This window comes from Electrophorus electricus, chromosome 10 (assembly GCF_013358815.1).
Source record: "Electrophorus electricus isolate fEleEle1 chromosome 10, fEleEle1.pri, whole genome shotgun sequence".
In the NCBI taxonomy this organism is placed as follows: Eukaryota; Metazoa; Chordata; class Actinopteri; order Gymnotiformes; family Gymnotidae; genus Electrophorus; species Electrophorus electricus.
Window position 1 is genome coordinate 2,895,838 of NC_049544.1, and position 15,997 is coordinate 2,911,834.

Genomic DNA, 15,997 nt, shown 5'->3' on the forward strand with positions numbered 1-15,997 from the left:
TGAGAAGGCTCCCGTTATGATGTGTGTGTGTGTGTGTGTGTGTGTGTGTGTGTAAGGGAGCGCTGGGTGTCTGCTCAAATATTAATGTCTCCTCAGTGACCAGGGAGGCTAAGGATTACCCCTACGTAACCCGCTCTGTGTTACACCTTCTCGTGTACGCACACACATCCACACACACTCAGTGTTTTTGAACGCTGTTTCCACTGACTTGTGCCTAACTGTATTGCTATGTGAACATCCATATTTTAACCTCAGGGGGGGGTTTGGGGGTAGTGTTGCTTGTTTGTTTGTTTGTTCATTCTTTTTTAAAATCAAAAAGCATCGTTCCTCATCTGGACAAGCCACTCTCTTCATCAACATTTGCCTGGTTTCCCATCACTACGTGTATGATTGGTCTGTAAATCTAAATATATATGCCAGAAGGATCTGGATATCTAAATATAATTTCAAACACTGTAATTATTCAGCTGGACGTAAATACGTCCATTGCCAGCCAACAGCATGTCTGTCAGGCTATTCTGGTGCACTTGTAATATGGAATGGAATGTGATGTTCCTTCTGATCATAAACAGCATATTATCATTTTGCCAAAAACAGACGGAAGAATATGTTTTGATGGTGAGTACAAAATATTATTAGTTGTTATACTTCCCGAGTTTTCTTTATTGTAGTTTTCTTTTAGCAATATTGGGTATGCATGTAGTAATGTATTGAGTATATATTCAGGTACTATCAGGTGTCCACGCCTTGAAGTGGGCCCTTTCCATGATTAAGACTGAGCTAACTCTCCGGGAAGGGCTACCTTTAGCTACTGCGTCAGCCTCAAATCCAGATACTTTCACACAGCAGAGTCATTCTGTCACAGGATGACATGTTATTACATGTCAATTTAGCAAAGCATTTACATTACAGTTCATTTACAGGTGAGAGGCACAGATGAACAGACGTCTGCTTCTTTAGTGAATGGAGTCCTCCTTGGGCCACTCCTGGCCTACATGTTGTACTATCGTAAGCTGTGTGTAAACAGAACTGCTGTAATGCTCAAAACATGATTAGTTTTAAGCACAGATTATAAATAAATCCTCAAATCACCACCCTCAGCTCAGCTGGACATATCTAGCCCATTAGTTACGTCTGGACATCATTAGTTAAGTCTGGACATCATTAACTACGTCTGGACGTCATTAGTTATGTCTGGACATCATTAACTACGTCTGGACATCATTAACTACGTCTGGACGTCATTAGTTATGTCTGGACATCATTAACTACGTCTGGACGTCATTAGTTATGTCTGGACATCATTAACTACGTCTGGACGTCATTAGTTATGTCTGGATATCATTAACTACGTCTGGACGTCATTAGTTATGTCTGGACATCATTAACTACGTCTGGACGTCGTTAGTTACATCTTCGGCAATGTCATGGAATGCTCCCCCTCCCCCAAGTCACGTGGTACGGCCCGCCACGTGCAGGGGATTCATATGTGTCGTCTGTAACCGCGACCTCCGCGATAGCACACACAGGGTTTCGTGCTCTGTGTCCGTCTGTATATAAAGCCCTGCTAGTGTGTGCATCGTTGCTGGTCATTGTTTGCTGAGGTCTGTTAATGTTTGTGCAGCCACTGTGAATGTTCTAGTCATTGTCATTAGCGTTATGTGTATTCATGTTCACTGGTAACGTTCTGTGCGAGTGCCACCACTGTCGAATGTGCTTTGTGTTAATAAATGTTTGTCAAAGTCGAGGGAGCCTGTGCGTCCTGCTCCACACCCATCGGCAAGCAGTGGCAAATCAGCCATGCAGGACAGTGAGGGGATGGTGACCTGCAGCCTGAAAATACATCAATCAATCAATCAATCAATCCTTTGGTGCTACTTTTGTAAAGAAAACCCCTCTATTACCATGTATTACACTGCTGGCTTATGTATACTATTTTAATTTAAATCATTTAGATTTTCAAAAAATACACAAATTTGACATGCATGTCACTGCAATCTGACATTTCTGCATATTAAAGATGTTAAAAACATTTTGCAAAACTATATTTTATATAGCTTGCATGTGTATGGTGTTAAATCAATGAAACTGAGATCAAACATGCTTTGAAGAAACAATGGCCTTTTGAGTCTTTATAGTTAATTAAAGCAGATCACACACACACACACACACACACACACACACACACACACACACACACAAATCCATAATCAACCCTCGATTCACCAGCAGCTGAGCATACAGAGAGGGTGAACTAACACTGCAGGTATACATGTACAGTACAATTCTATCTATCTATCTATCTATCTATCTATCTATCTATCTATCTATCTATCTATCTATCTATCTATCTATCTATCTATCTATCTATCTATCTATCTATCTATCTATCTATCTATCTATCTATATACTTTTACTATTTACTATTTTATCTATCTATCTATCTATCTATCTATCTATCTATCTATCTATCTATCTATCTATCTATCTATCTATCTATCTATCTATCTATCTATCAATCTATCTAGATACTTTTACTATTTACTATTTTATCTATCTATCTATCTATCTATCTATCTATCTATCTATCTATCTATCTATCTATCTATCTATCTATCTATCTATCTATCTAGATACTTTTACTATTTACTATTTTATCTATCTATCTATCTATCTATCTATCTATCTATCTATCTATCTATCTATCTATCTATCTATCTATCTATCTATCTATCTATCTATCTATCTAGATACTTTTACTATTTACTAGATAGATAGATAGATAGATAGATAGATAGATAGATAGATAGATAGATAGATAGATAGATAGATAGATAGATAGATAGATAGATAGATAGATAAAGTAGTAAATTGTAGTGAAGTAAACAAGGTTTCTAGAGAAACAGGAGGTATATGCCGTTCTGGCATAAATATTTGCGTGTGTATGCACACACGCACACTTGTGTGTGTGTGTGTGTGTGTGTGTGTGTGTGTGTCCACTTGTGTGTACCTGCTGCAGATACATCTGCAGTGCTACCTGCACTGCGGTGTGGAGGACAGAGATGTAAGAAGAGAGGAGGGGTTGGACTGTGCGCCTCTCTCTGTAAGACTGGTGCTGTTAGATATGAGATCAGATTACACCAGATCACCAGATCACCAGAAGAACACACTGTAGTCTACCTGACAACTTACTGACCTCACACAGCCAAATCCAGGGCACCTGGGGTCAGACAGCAGGAGGGGGCCTCTGGAACAAGGCTGCTCACGATGAGTAGAGCACTGTGGTCTGGTATATGCGTTTGGTGGTCCTTAAAGGTGTGGTCTGGTACATGCGTTTGGTGGTCCTTAAAGGTGTGGTCTGGTACATGCGTTTGGTGGTCCTTAAAGGTGTGGTCTGGTACATGCGTTTGGTGGTCCTTAAAGGTGTGGTCTGGTACATGTGTTTGGTGGTCCTTAAAGGTGTGGTCTGGTACATGCGTTTGGTGGTCCTTAAAGGTGTGGTCTGGTACATGTGTTTGGTGGTCCTTAAAGGTGCCTTTTCATCATTCTATAACATTCTATGCTTTAGTCTTTCTTGGCTTTTTATATGAGTAAGTTTTCCTGTGATGAAACTGGTTGTTGAGAACCAGAGATCACAGGTTGGAATTACAGACTGACTGGACACACACACACACACACACACACACACACACACACACACACACACACACACACACACAGATTAAATGTACTGATTAAATGTGAATGTTCAGTGGCATATAGTTTTTTGTTTACACACTATAACGAAAAATAACATGCAGTTAGTAAAGCCTGACACTCAAGGAGCAAAATCTCAGATCTGTGCGACTATACACACGTTCTCAGCTTCACATAACACATACTTTTCTCTACACTACACCCAGACATCTAATGTAATGGCACGTAATGGCCAAAATATTATGGTTGTGAACCTTTTGATCAAGCACAGACACTGGGTGTAAAGACGCTTAGGGGCTTATTTGTAAATTCACCAATCACGAGTAAGCACGATAAAGAGGCGTCGGGTAAGTTTACCCGTCCACAACAAATAAAAAGAGGAAGAGGAAGAGTGAGGATGAGGGGGATGGGGAGGAAGAGGTAGACCTGGAGGAGAACATAGACAACAGTTATGCAGACCAAATTCATCACATGAGATCTGAGCAGGATTGGTTGACCATGCAGTAAACCATGGGCTGACCAATGAGAGAGGCTGGACACAGAGTTCAGGAGACATACCGAGGCAGCAGTAATTCAGACGTTTCAACAAAAGCACATGTGAAAAACTAGTTTTCAGTACTGTCTGCAGTAAAGCAGGTGCAATGCAGCCTACGATGTTCACATCAGTACAATGTAAACTACTATATACACATCAGTGCATTGTAACCTATGATATACACATCAGTACAATGTAACCTACTATATACACATCAGTACAATGCAACCTACTATATACACTTCAACTGTACTTTTTGATATCCAATCAATGCCTTGTACCTTGTCCTATGACATTATACGTGTATTTTGATTGGTCTACATAGGACTGAGGGTCCAGAACATCAAGGAAGGAGCCCATATTCTCAAAGGAACAAGAGCACTATCGTCAACATAATTTTGGCCAATTATGCGATATGCCTCAGGGAAATTCAAACAAACATCTTCTGTTTTCAATAATGTCCCTCTTGGGGTGAATCCTTCAAAAATCACTTACAGACGAAAACTCTACCGAGAAATTCTGAGAGAGTAAACAACCTCCACCATGAACATGTAGAGGTAAGATACTGTGCACTGCACACAGAACCTCACATGTACATTTATAGTATGTCTGTACTGTACATGAAATTATCTTCGTAGATGAAGCTGGGTTTAACCTGGCAAAAGTAAGAAGAGGGAGAAACATTGACCACATCGCTGCTTTGAATGTCAAGATGACATCACAGTGATATCACAAAGTGCACAGACTGGGGTGCTCCATCGCTATGCCAGTGTAGGTCCAACGTAATCACATTTTTAGATAATCTATATTGCATAGTCACAGCAGAAGACCAAGTGGATCAAGAGCAGAGCAGACACACTCAGAGCTAATAAGTATTCTCCTTTTAAAACCATCGCCTAAACCTACAGCATTGTTCACAACTCAAAACCCTTCAGTGGACGTGACACTCTGTCTGTCTTAGTCACATTAGTGCTGGACTTAACAGGTGACTGTGTGTACGTGTTAGCAGTCTCATGAAAAATGTTCATCTCGGTAGGCCTAGAGGCTTGCAGCTTGCGAGTGTGGTTTCTCCTCAACAGTCCTCCACTTCTCACCATGTAGGACCTTAAGCATGTCAACCTGAAGGATCTCCTGCACTCGCCATCCACTCTGGCTTGGACCAATCAGAAGTGGATGTGTTCTTGATCGTTTGCTCTAGTGCAGGTTCTGGTGTTCCTTCTTTTTGGCTTCAGCCTGTTTGAACGTCTTGATTCTGGTCCAGCAATGAGTTGGTGCTTTTGGCAGCGAAGGGTAAATTGGTGCATGTGTCTCTTCCCAACAGAAGCTGTGCTGTGGTGTGGCGCAATACATTTGTAACACTCTTGCTCTATCTTCCATCCTGCCAACGTCCTTCCACTATGGCTATCAGGCATCACGTTGCCATGGCCTCGCTGGTGCGTTGTCACGGCCACTACAGTATGTTGCCACGGTATACCAGTGCGTTGCTGTGGTATAGGTGTGGTCAGCAGGGATTCTCTCTGATTAGCATATCACTGGCATTGTTCTACCTTCTGTTCTGCTCTGGCCACCAAACTTAAATGTTGCGCAGTGGCGCTGAACTTCCCATCCGCCTGGTGCATGACAGCCTGACCTGAATGACTGAGTCCCCAGAAGGTTTGCCAACATCCTCAGGCTCTTCCTCAGCTTGAGGGAATATGTGCTTTACTGGTGCCCAGGACAGAGTGTCTGCTGTAATTAGCTGCCCTGCCAGTACATTCCCAATGTCATACAAACTCCAACCTAGTTGTGTGGGGCTCTTTCAACCGTTTGAGGCTGTGAAGAAACTGACTAGCAGCGGCTTCTTGTTCCCACATCTAATCTGAAATCTGTGTTCCCGCCACTCAAGCCGACCGGTTCTGTCCTTTCATCTGAGATCCGTGACATGATCTCACCCAGGAACGCAAAGCCCTTGTCTTGCTTCTCAGGTCCTGCTACGTAAATGACTGCTCCAGCTAATATGCATTTCTGACCATAATGCCTCTTCTGGCGGGACTCAGGGGGCTCTTTGGAGCAAGATGGTTTTTCCACGGACTTGCTGCAGTATCTCTGAGCCTGAAAGCTTCCGTCCACTTCCACACTTTCTACTGAGCTGCCCCGCAGGACTGGCTGCCGGGATTCTCTCTGCTGTTTCCCTTTAGTCATCGCTCGTTCTAGTGAGGCTGAGTCTAGTTGAGAACATTGCATCACGTATGCCAAACACTTTTCTGTGACTTATCAGTTCCTCTTTGATAGCTCTGACTCCACTGTGCTCAGCAAGAGTGTGAGGAGGGATAATAAGTGACCCCACGCTCTTGCCAGGACCCTGAACACACTTGTTAAACCCAAAGATGCCCTTTTGCTTACTAGCATAGTACTTCTGAAAAGCCCCCAATGCTGTGTCATGTGGCCTTTCTGAAAGGCTCTGATGCTCTGTTACATGACCTCTTCTGAAAAGCCTCTGATGCTGCGTCACGTGACTTCTTCTGCTCTCCTGTTAATGACAGGATGCTGAACATTTCCTCCACATGTGCGGTTTATTTGGTGTTCTTCAGATTCTTCATCCAGTCCTGATGCTGTCCTCTAGGGCTCTTACCATCTCAACCACTTTGGCGCTTCACTAGCACTAACTGCAATGCTAAGTGAGGTTCAGCTTCTTCCTTCGCACCATAAGAATTTTTCCTCTTCTTCTCCTGCTGATGCTATTTTCCCACAAATCCGCTCTGTCTCGCTGTATGTCTCTTACGCGACATGCAGATTTTCTCTGACACCATGTTGTGTAACAGGCGTGAGTTTTCAGGGATGACTCAGAGAACTGGCAGTCAGTTAACCATTTACACAAGAAACCGCTCAACCTCCTCGATTTACCCCAGATTCCACATGTAGCCCCACTCATTAGTAATGTCCCTTACATGACAGGAGCTTTGGTATGTTAATCTGAGGTGGTTTGCCAGTGGTTGAATGAATGTTGTGAACAGATACATCTGTCATAACCATGGTACAGTATATCAAGTTTATCTGATAGGATAACATGTAGGTTCAGTACTGTTGAGACAGGTTCCACACACATATGCACAGACACACACAACCGTGTCAAGATTGAGACTTTTAGAGAGAGTTAACCGACTGACATAGTGCTATTCACAAGATATGAGAGCTCTCGTCAGACTGCAGTCCACATGCTCTACTTAGTGTACTCACAAAAGATAGGACAACACCTCTGTGTGGACAGGACAATGTCCCTGTGGACACCTCTGGAGTCACAGAAGTATTTACCAAACTAGTGGGACTTCACACAAGGACTTTGTATGAATGGTGACATGTGGTGTATGTATGTATGCATGTATGTGTGTGTGTGTGTGTGTGTGTGTGTGTGTGTGTGTGTGTGTGTGTGTGTGTGTGTGTGTGTGTGAGTGTATGTGAGAGAGAGAGCACCTTCTCCTAATATTCAGGAAATATTATAATTATTTACTACATAAAGCATAGTCTCTGATGGCCACAGATACAGCCTGACTAGGCCTGATTAGCCAATCACAGGAAGCTAGCAGTAAAACCACAATGTAGATCTTATCCTCTTCAGTGTCTGAACTATGGGAGTTGGAGTTATTACATCTGTTCAATCTCAGATAAAGTTTTAAAAGAAACACTAAATCAAATTTACATAAACTACTTGGGTAAACTGATTTAAATTTTACAACTCAGTGAGGTTGTCACACTGTTGTAGCACAGTTACAATGTTGTAACACTGACCATGTTAAAAATTACATCACACACTGAAAGGTTAAGCTCTGCTTGCTACGAATAGAATGAAGGAAAATGAGCTTGTAATTGCACCACCACAATTACAGTGTAATTATACCATTAATTACAGTGTAAATAATCAGTAACAATACGTAATAACAGTGATACATCCATTGACATTGAATGCTATTCTTCACTATTCTACACCGCAAAAGTAAGTATAGAATGAGTACCTAACATAAAACATTATTTTTGCAGCATAATTCAGTATATTGCTCTGTAATACAGTTCAACCAAACTTTGTTATCAGTGTGTAGATAGAATTTCCGTACTGATAACGTGCAGATTATATGTTGGAGCCAGTCTTGGGATGTGAGGGGACAGTCTGTGTGTGGACGTCGGCTGTGCACAAGTACACTGTGTGCTTGTACCTAATGTGTGCTTGATTAGCATAGCAGCACATCGTAGCATAATGCACCATCCTGAGATTCAGAGACTGCCTGTATGAGATCTTCAGGGCTTTTGTTGTTTTGTGTTTGTCCAATACACCTTGTTGCTAGGGAAATTGTTTTGTGTTTGTACGCGTGTGCGTGCCGCGGGGTGGGGTGAAGTAACAGAGAGAGGAAGATCCTCGGCACCTACAGGGCCACATACTGGGAAAAGGTCTGGGTGAGTGTAGATTAAATAATCTGATTAAGGAAGAGGTGAATTAGCTCTCTCTTCACTGAATAACTCACATTCACTCCATCTGAGCATGCACTAACACTCCATCAGAGTGATCCAGATTCTTCTCTCCGATAAAATACTATTTTATCTTCTCAGATAAAATACACACGCAGCTCTTGATCCTATACAATGTTGGAATTGATTTATTTATCTACACAAATGGAAATAAATCAAATTTGTGTACACACAGAAACAGATAATTGTCTGTAGGTGTGTCTTTATGTTTGTTGAAATCATACAAAATACAGAACCCCTAAATCCTAAATCTGTAATCCCTTGCACCAATCGATCCATTTGTGCATTCTTCCATCTACTCTCTGTCTAGCAGCTTTAGAGGACTTTAGGTCTTCTGTGTGTGTGTGTGTGTGTGTGTGTGTGTGTGTGTGTGTGTGTGTGTGTGTAAGTGTGTATGTGTTCATGTTGCTATGTATGTTGTTAATAATACAAATAAAGATATAATTATAAAGTAATTGTGTTGCAGTCATGTGTGTTCCTGTAGAAAGAAAACTGTCTGAGGTCTCTCCATCAATCTTTGTGTCTGTGACACACATGTGCACACGCACCCACGTGCACACACAGAGACAGACACACACACACACAGACAGACTTTCTCTCTATGTTCTCGATATACTCAGTTGCCTCCTCTCATAAAACCCGACACCTTGTATGCCTGAACGAGAAAAAAAAAACCTGAACTTCATGGCCTGATCTGCTCCGCGTCAAGTCCAACCGAGCTGGCCACTGCCAAACCTTACGAGGGCCCAAATGCAAACAAAGAGGTGGATCTGCTTTCCTGCGTGAAAAAAAAAAAAAGCCTTGTATTTCTTTTCAGCCGTGGCTGGCCTCAGCAGGTGGAAGAGAGCAGCATGAATAAGTCATTCCATGCTGGACAGGGAACTGGAGCCAGGACGACGATCACCTCCCCCAGGTAGCACTGATCTCTGCACTGCTGCGGTAACCTCGGGGCAGTGCCCCATATCAAGGCTGGGGGGAACAGTAGGAGGGGGTAATCCTACCTTGGGAACTCAAACGTTCACCGCACTTGCACTCACACGCGTCACATGCGCACATGCATGTAAAAGAACCACCCAGGCCTTACTGGACGGCTGGACAGCCCCCGTGGCTGCTGCCCACTGGTGAGATCAGGGCTGGTGTTCATCGTTTTAAAGTAAAAGCACAGATCAGTATTAACCCCCAGATAAGGGGTGTGGGTGTCACCCCAGGTTAGGGGTATGGGTTTGACCCAAGGTGGGAGTGTGGTTGTGACCCCAGGTGAGGAGTATGGGTCTGACCCCTGGGTGGCCCGAGTGGGGGGTATTGTTGTGACTCTAGCTGGGCTGTATTAGTTTGACTCTAGGTGGGGTGAATGGAATACTCTGGGTGGGGTGTATGGATGTGACTCTAGGTGGGGGAATTAGTGTGACTAGGTATGGAAGTGTATGGAAATGACTCTAGCTGTGGGGTATTAGTGTGACTCTAGGTGGGGTGTATGGAAGTGACTCTAGCTGTGGGGTATTAGTGTGACTCTAGGTGGGGTGTATGGAAGTGACTCTAGCTGTGGGGTATTAGTGTGACTCTAGGTGGGGTGTATGGAAGTGACTCTAGCTGTGGGGTATTAGTGTGACTCTAGGTGGGGTGTATGGAAGTGACTCTAGCTGTGGGGTATTAGTGTGACTCTAGGTGGGGTGTATGGAAGTGACTCTAGGTGGGGTGTATGGGTGTGACTCTAGGTGCGGTGTATGGGTGTGACTCTAGGTGGGGTGTATGGGTGTGACTCTAGGTGGGGTGTATGGGTGTGACTCTAGATAGATAGGAGACGCACGGAACCTGCAAAGTGTGACAATGACTCCTTTGTTTCAAACACATGCAGAAACTTTGCAAACAGACTCAAACGGACTTAATGACTACACTGATGTAGGCTACACCACTTCCTCCTGAAACCACGTTGGTGACACACTTTCCCCATCAACCTCATGAAGAGTCACAGTATCAAAGATTCCATTCGGCCCTGGTGTGTGACTGTGACTAGTGTAGCTGGATATTGGCCTTCAGGTGATGAACCAGATGACCAAGCAGTGGCATATTTGTAATATTAATAATAATAATCATCATCATCATCTGTGACTGTGTTATCATCCCATTCCCTTACTGTTTGCCTCTCAGAAATCAGATTATGAATTCCAAGTATATAACCATAGTCGATGAAAGGACATTAAGCCAGACCTTGAAGTCCTGCAGTCCAGTCCACCATCGCTCCCACAGAGAGCACGTAATCCACCCAGCTCACTACACACCGCCTTAAGAAATGTGAGATGACCTCAGGTGGAACACTTAGAACACAATCTCTCTCTCTCTCTCTCTCTCTCTCTCTCTATCTATCTCTAGCTATCTATCTATCTATCCCCCCCCCACACACAGACCCTTCTCTCTCTCCCACGAGATAAACACACACACACACACCCTGTCTCAGTGTGTCCTCATGTGAGGTGAGCTGTAATCAGGGCTTGATTTGAGGGTGGACATTATCGGATGCCATCCCCCCAATAAACAACTTAAAAAAGAAAAAGAGAGAATGCATTCCCCTTGTCAACCCCCCCCCCCCCCCCCCGCACATCCCCTTTTGAGAATTTTGTTGTGATATCACGTAAGATGACCATTAGCTATTATTTCTACTCTATTTATAAAGGAGTTCTTCAAACCAAACCTCGATGTGAGCAAAATGTTAACCTTTCTGAGTACCAACAGTAGGGGGCGATCTGACCACTCTGCTCTCTTATATAGAGGAGAGTTTGGTTTAGCGCGTTCAGATTCAGACCAGCTCAAGATATATTTAATGCCCCATCCCACTCCCAGACCACCCCACCCCTCAGGTGAAACTAACCCCCGATTCTTTTGCAGTCTGACCATTGGCTGTAATAATACGTGCTGTAAAACAGCTAACATTCTCCTTTCTCCTTCTCTTTCTCTTCTCTCCTTTGCTCCTTCTCGCAGTTTCTCAGGCGACATTAATCTGATAGCAATAACATGTCAATCCCATCTGCTAATTATCTGAACGCTTCAGAAGATGGGCGCGTTCATAAGTCGTCCGGCTATTTATAGTCTCCGCAATTTCTACGCAATTACAGAATCTGTTTCACGGCTTTGGGTGAAAACAATTGACCAATCACAGCCCGTGACAGGGAATTTCCACTCGTATGGCCACGCCCCTCAAATGACGCAGAAAAAAAAACCCCACATAGGCCAAGCAGTGGGGTACAAGGCCACGAGGCAGCACTGCGTCGGCGCGCGCTCGCGGCATGCTTGGCGAGACACCGGCCGGCAAATCACGCGACGGTAGTAGAAGTGAGGTGGGCTAAATCAGAAAACGGCCACGTTCTTGCTTTGACTCTCATTCCACATGAGTCGACAGATCTGCATGCGTGTTCATATTTTTACGCATCCTCAGAACATTGCTGGTAATTGTTTTTTTGACGCAGTGGCCTTTTAGTATTCAGATCCCAGCACCCAAACGTCTCGATCGATACACTTTGTTTCAATTTTCCACGTTAATAGCATGACCGATGTGCGCAAGGCTGTGATTTCAGACTGCGTCTTCGTTTTGCTCTCGTCTTGCTCCGCGCGCTGTCATGGTACGACATGCACTGCGTGATCTGACCACGTCACGCTCCGAGGGGTCTTCGCTTCATATGTGATTTCAGCGTTTGTAACGGGAGGATGATGAACCAAAAATTGTCTAGTTCAGACAAACGCCTGCTTCAGTCCCGATATTCCGCATGTATCCTCGGGAAGCCGGGTCACGGAGTCAGGAAATTTACCATTTGGTGAAATATAATTCCTCCATCCAGATATATTTGTTGTTAAATCAAGGCTGATGTCCAAATAGTTGAGCAGATGGCTACCGCTTTTTGACGCAGTGGCACACCGGCAGCGTTTTCTCTATATATTAATCTTAACCTTGGGGTTATCGAGTGCGTGGGGATAACGGTTTAAATCCGCCGTGTGGGAATATATTGCGATTACCCGGAGACGGTTATATCACAGATGAACGGGCGGATTAAGACCTCGCTCTCATTACCCGCATTATGACGCACGGACGTCCACAGCTCCGCAAGATGAGGCACCTTTTCGGCACTAAAAAGTTCCTGGGAAGGACAGCAAGAAGACATATTTAACCGCCGACTTCCACATGGACAGAGCAGGTTACACTGAACTGCGGGCAGCTGAAACGGGGGGGGGGGTCTCGCCCCACAGGATTCACCCTCACACGTGCACTATGTGATGAAACAGCGCAGCAGTCATGAAAAGGCATGACGACAAGATCCGCTGTAACCCAAATGACTCCTATTGCGCAGGTGACTGCATTACGCACTGCTGTTTTCTAGACAGTGTCTGCTTAACACAAACCGATTAGCCTGCCGCGAGAAGGTTACCTAAGTAACCAGTAAAATACGAACGATACGACAGGCCGAGTCATCTCAGTCCCGCGCCAGTCTATCGCACGTATTGCGCAAATCTTTCAGTCATTACTTTCAGCAGCAGTAGCGTCCACATAAATACATCAATAATTGCACAGAGGGGGCAGGATTCTAGTTTTAATGAGCCGGTTCTTACTTTTCTCACTGTCCTTTCAGATCATCTGAATAAATAGAGATTGTTCTAGACTTTCCTTCGGATTGTCGCAGTCTGAGACGGAGGTAAAACAAATTCCGCATTACAGTCAATGTCACTCTGTCATGGCTCGTGTTGGAAGCGCGCTCATGACACTGCACTTTGACGTCCTCGGAACACAAAGTTCTTTCACTGTCGGCCAGCCGCGTCTCTGTCTGTGCGCCCTAAGCGCTATTAAAGGATTTTCAAAAGTTGGAGATGCCGATCTTACCCCCATGGTTGCGCAGCCAGTCCGTCCTCCTCGAAACGATGAGAAGATGTCAGCCTTTCAGGTTGCACGAGGAGGGAAGTGTGTTTCAAACGGGTGTAGGGAAACGCGAGGAAAAAAACTCTAAATTGCTTTAGATTTTCGGTGTTAACCTGACAAAGTAACTGCGGGTTAGTTGTCAAAGTTGTGATAAGTCGTAAAACAAGTTACTCCTTGGAATACAAAGTTATCGAGACTTATAACCATTAAAAAAATTAAAAGCGAATAAAATAAACTATAGAATAGAATTTGAAAGGGCAGCGCATCTCACGAGGATGCCGGTCAACACACTGCTCTGGACACTTGCGGCAAAACTAAGGAGCCGCACTGGTCCGTTTGGGGGGGATTTGGTCTGCCTCCGCGGTACAGCCCGCTGCCGCAGTACTTCCCGCTAGTCCCCGCACCACTCCGCCCGAGGAAGAAGCGCCGGTGGATGTGAGTGATGCGCTCTCCAACCTTTCCAACCTCATAAATGAACCTTCTCCACGAACCGCCCACAGCCAATCCGCCCGGCCAATGGGCGCGCCGCGCGTTTTTCGACCGACGTGTCTTCCACCCAATCCTCACGGCGAAGGACGAGCAAACGGACCAATCCCGTGTAACAGATGCCCCGCCTCCGTTACTGCAGAATTCCGAGCGTGCCGTGCCGGCGTTTCTTCTCAGTGGCCGAGCTCTGCACGCTAAGGCAAAGTTCGTGCTGTTGCACGGCGCGTGCCTTTGAAAGGTTAGCCCGCTGAATTCTTCTGTGGCTCGAGGTGAATGTTGAGGCGCCGGTGTTGCATGCGTGCAGGCGGGCGGACGCAGGTGCGCCAGTTCTGTGAGCCCCGTGTCACTTCTGTGCGCCACCGGCTTTCTGCGCAACGGGACACTCAGTACGAGCCATGCTCACATCGCCTCCCTTCTGCTTGCACTGAACGTCCGGAACAGACTGGCAGCGTCTCACACCGAATCTTTGTTGTGTTTACCATGCAGATTTAATACTTTTAACTACTATCATATATAAACGTTGTATATGTAGGTGTGGCATGCAAATTGTATGTCAGCCAGTGGTGTATAAGTTACGTGGGAAGCCTAATGGAGTTGTTTGAGACATGGGTTGAACATTGTTCACCACTCTTGCCTTTAATAAAGTTTTTTCTTGCTTTTTGAATCAGCAAAATGGCTGTCACAATCTGTTGAATATTCTTCAACACTCCACCGCCGATCTTTCTCTTGCTTGCTCTCTCGCTCTTTCACTCCAAAAAGGAGAAAATATCCCCAATTTTCAGTCTCCACAGCAACAGCGGTCAGGTGACCTTGCTTTAAAATCAATGCTGACTTGGAAAAAGGAAGTGCGGGAGAGAGATGGGGGAGGGGTGGAGGAGGGGCGGAGGAAAGGCCAGACGGAGGAAGAGACTGAAATGCCATTTCATGTTTAGGCCTGTGTAAGCAGTTCATGAAGAGAAAGACAAGAACAGTGTCTAACAAGCGCATCATATCACTGCAAACTAGACATCCTAACTGGACTGCTGTGTGTGCAGGTTTGGGCACGTGTGTGTGTGTCTGTGTATGCACGCATGTGCGTGCGCGCGCGTGTGTGTGTGTGTGCGTGTGTGTGTATGTAAGGGGGGGTAGAGAGACATTCTCTGCGCAGTGTTCCCTGTGATGAAACCTGCAGACTGGGAATAGTAAGTGGGATGACTTCTCCGATGAGGACAAGGACCATGGGAATGGAGGAGTGAAAAAAACAAGGGATGAGAGGAAGAGAGAGATACTGGCCTGGGGAGAAAGCAAACAGCAGACATGAGGAACAGAGGGAAAGGCTGAGCTGGGTGGAGAGGTGCAGAGAAAGAGGGAGACGCAGGGAGAAAGAGGGAGATGCAGGGAGAAAGAGGGAGATGCAGGGAGAAAGAGGGAGAAAGGGAGATGCACGGAGAAAGAGGGAGATGCAGGGAGAAAGGGAGACACAGGAAGAAAGGGAGACAGGGAGAAAGAGGGAGACGCAGGGAGAGAGAGGGAGACGCACGGAGAAAGAGGGAGACGCAGGGAGAAAGAGGGAGACGCACGGAGAAAGAGGGAGATGCAGGAAGAAAGAGGGAGATGCAGGAAGAAAGGGAGACACAGGGAGAAAGAGGGAGACAATCTGAAGGATGAACCCAAAAGAGTAAGGACACTGAGACAAGCAAACAAAGACAGAGACATTAGGGAAGGGCTAGGACCAATAAATAGCTTGAAAAACACACACACACACACACACACACACACACACACACACACTTGCATTTGTACTTAAGCATATTGTACAGTAGCCAGTGGTGTTGTTGCAAAATTTGTTACAAAAGTCTGCACAACATTTACAAGTCAATTTTTGTCAAAAAATTGCCATAGTG

The 15,997-nt window shown here is 44.9% G+C and overlaps 1 protein-coding gene across 1 annotated transcript in view; it reads right to left on the reverse strand.

The window, feature by feature from the left end:
- Positions 1–14,084, reverse strand: part of atp1a3b (ATPase Na+/K+ transporting subunit alpha 3b) — a 31,822-nt gene extending 17,738 nt beyond the window's left edge. Inside the window, exon 1 of the mRNA XM_035530942.1 lies at positions 13,593–14,084. Within this exon, the coding sequence (XP_035386835.1) occupies positions 13,593–13,598 (6 nt within the window). The 5' untranslated portion in view covers positions 13,599–14,084. The remainder of the gene's footprint in view (positions 1–13,592) is intronic.
- Between the last annotated feature and the right edge of the window lie 1,913 nt (positions 14,085–15,997).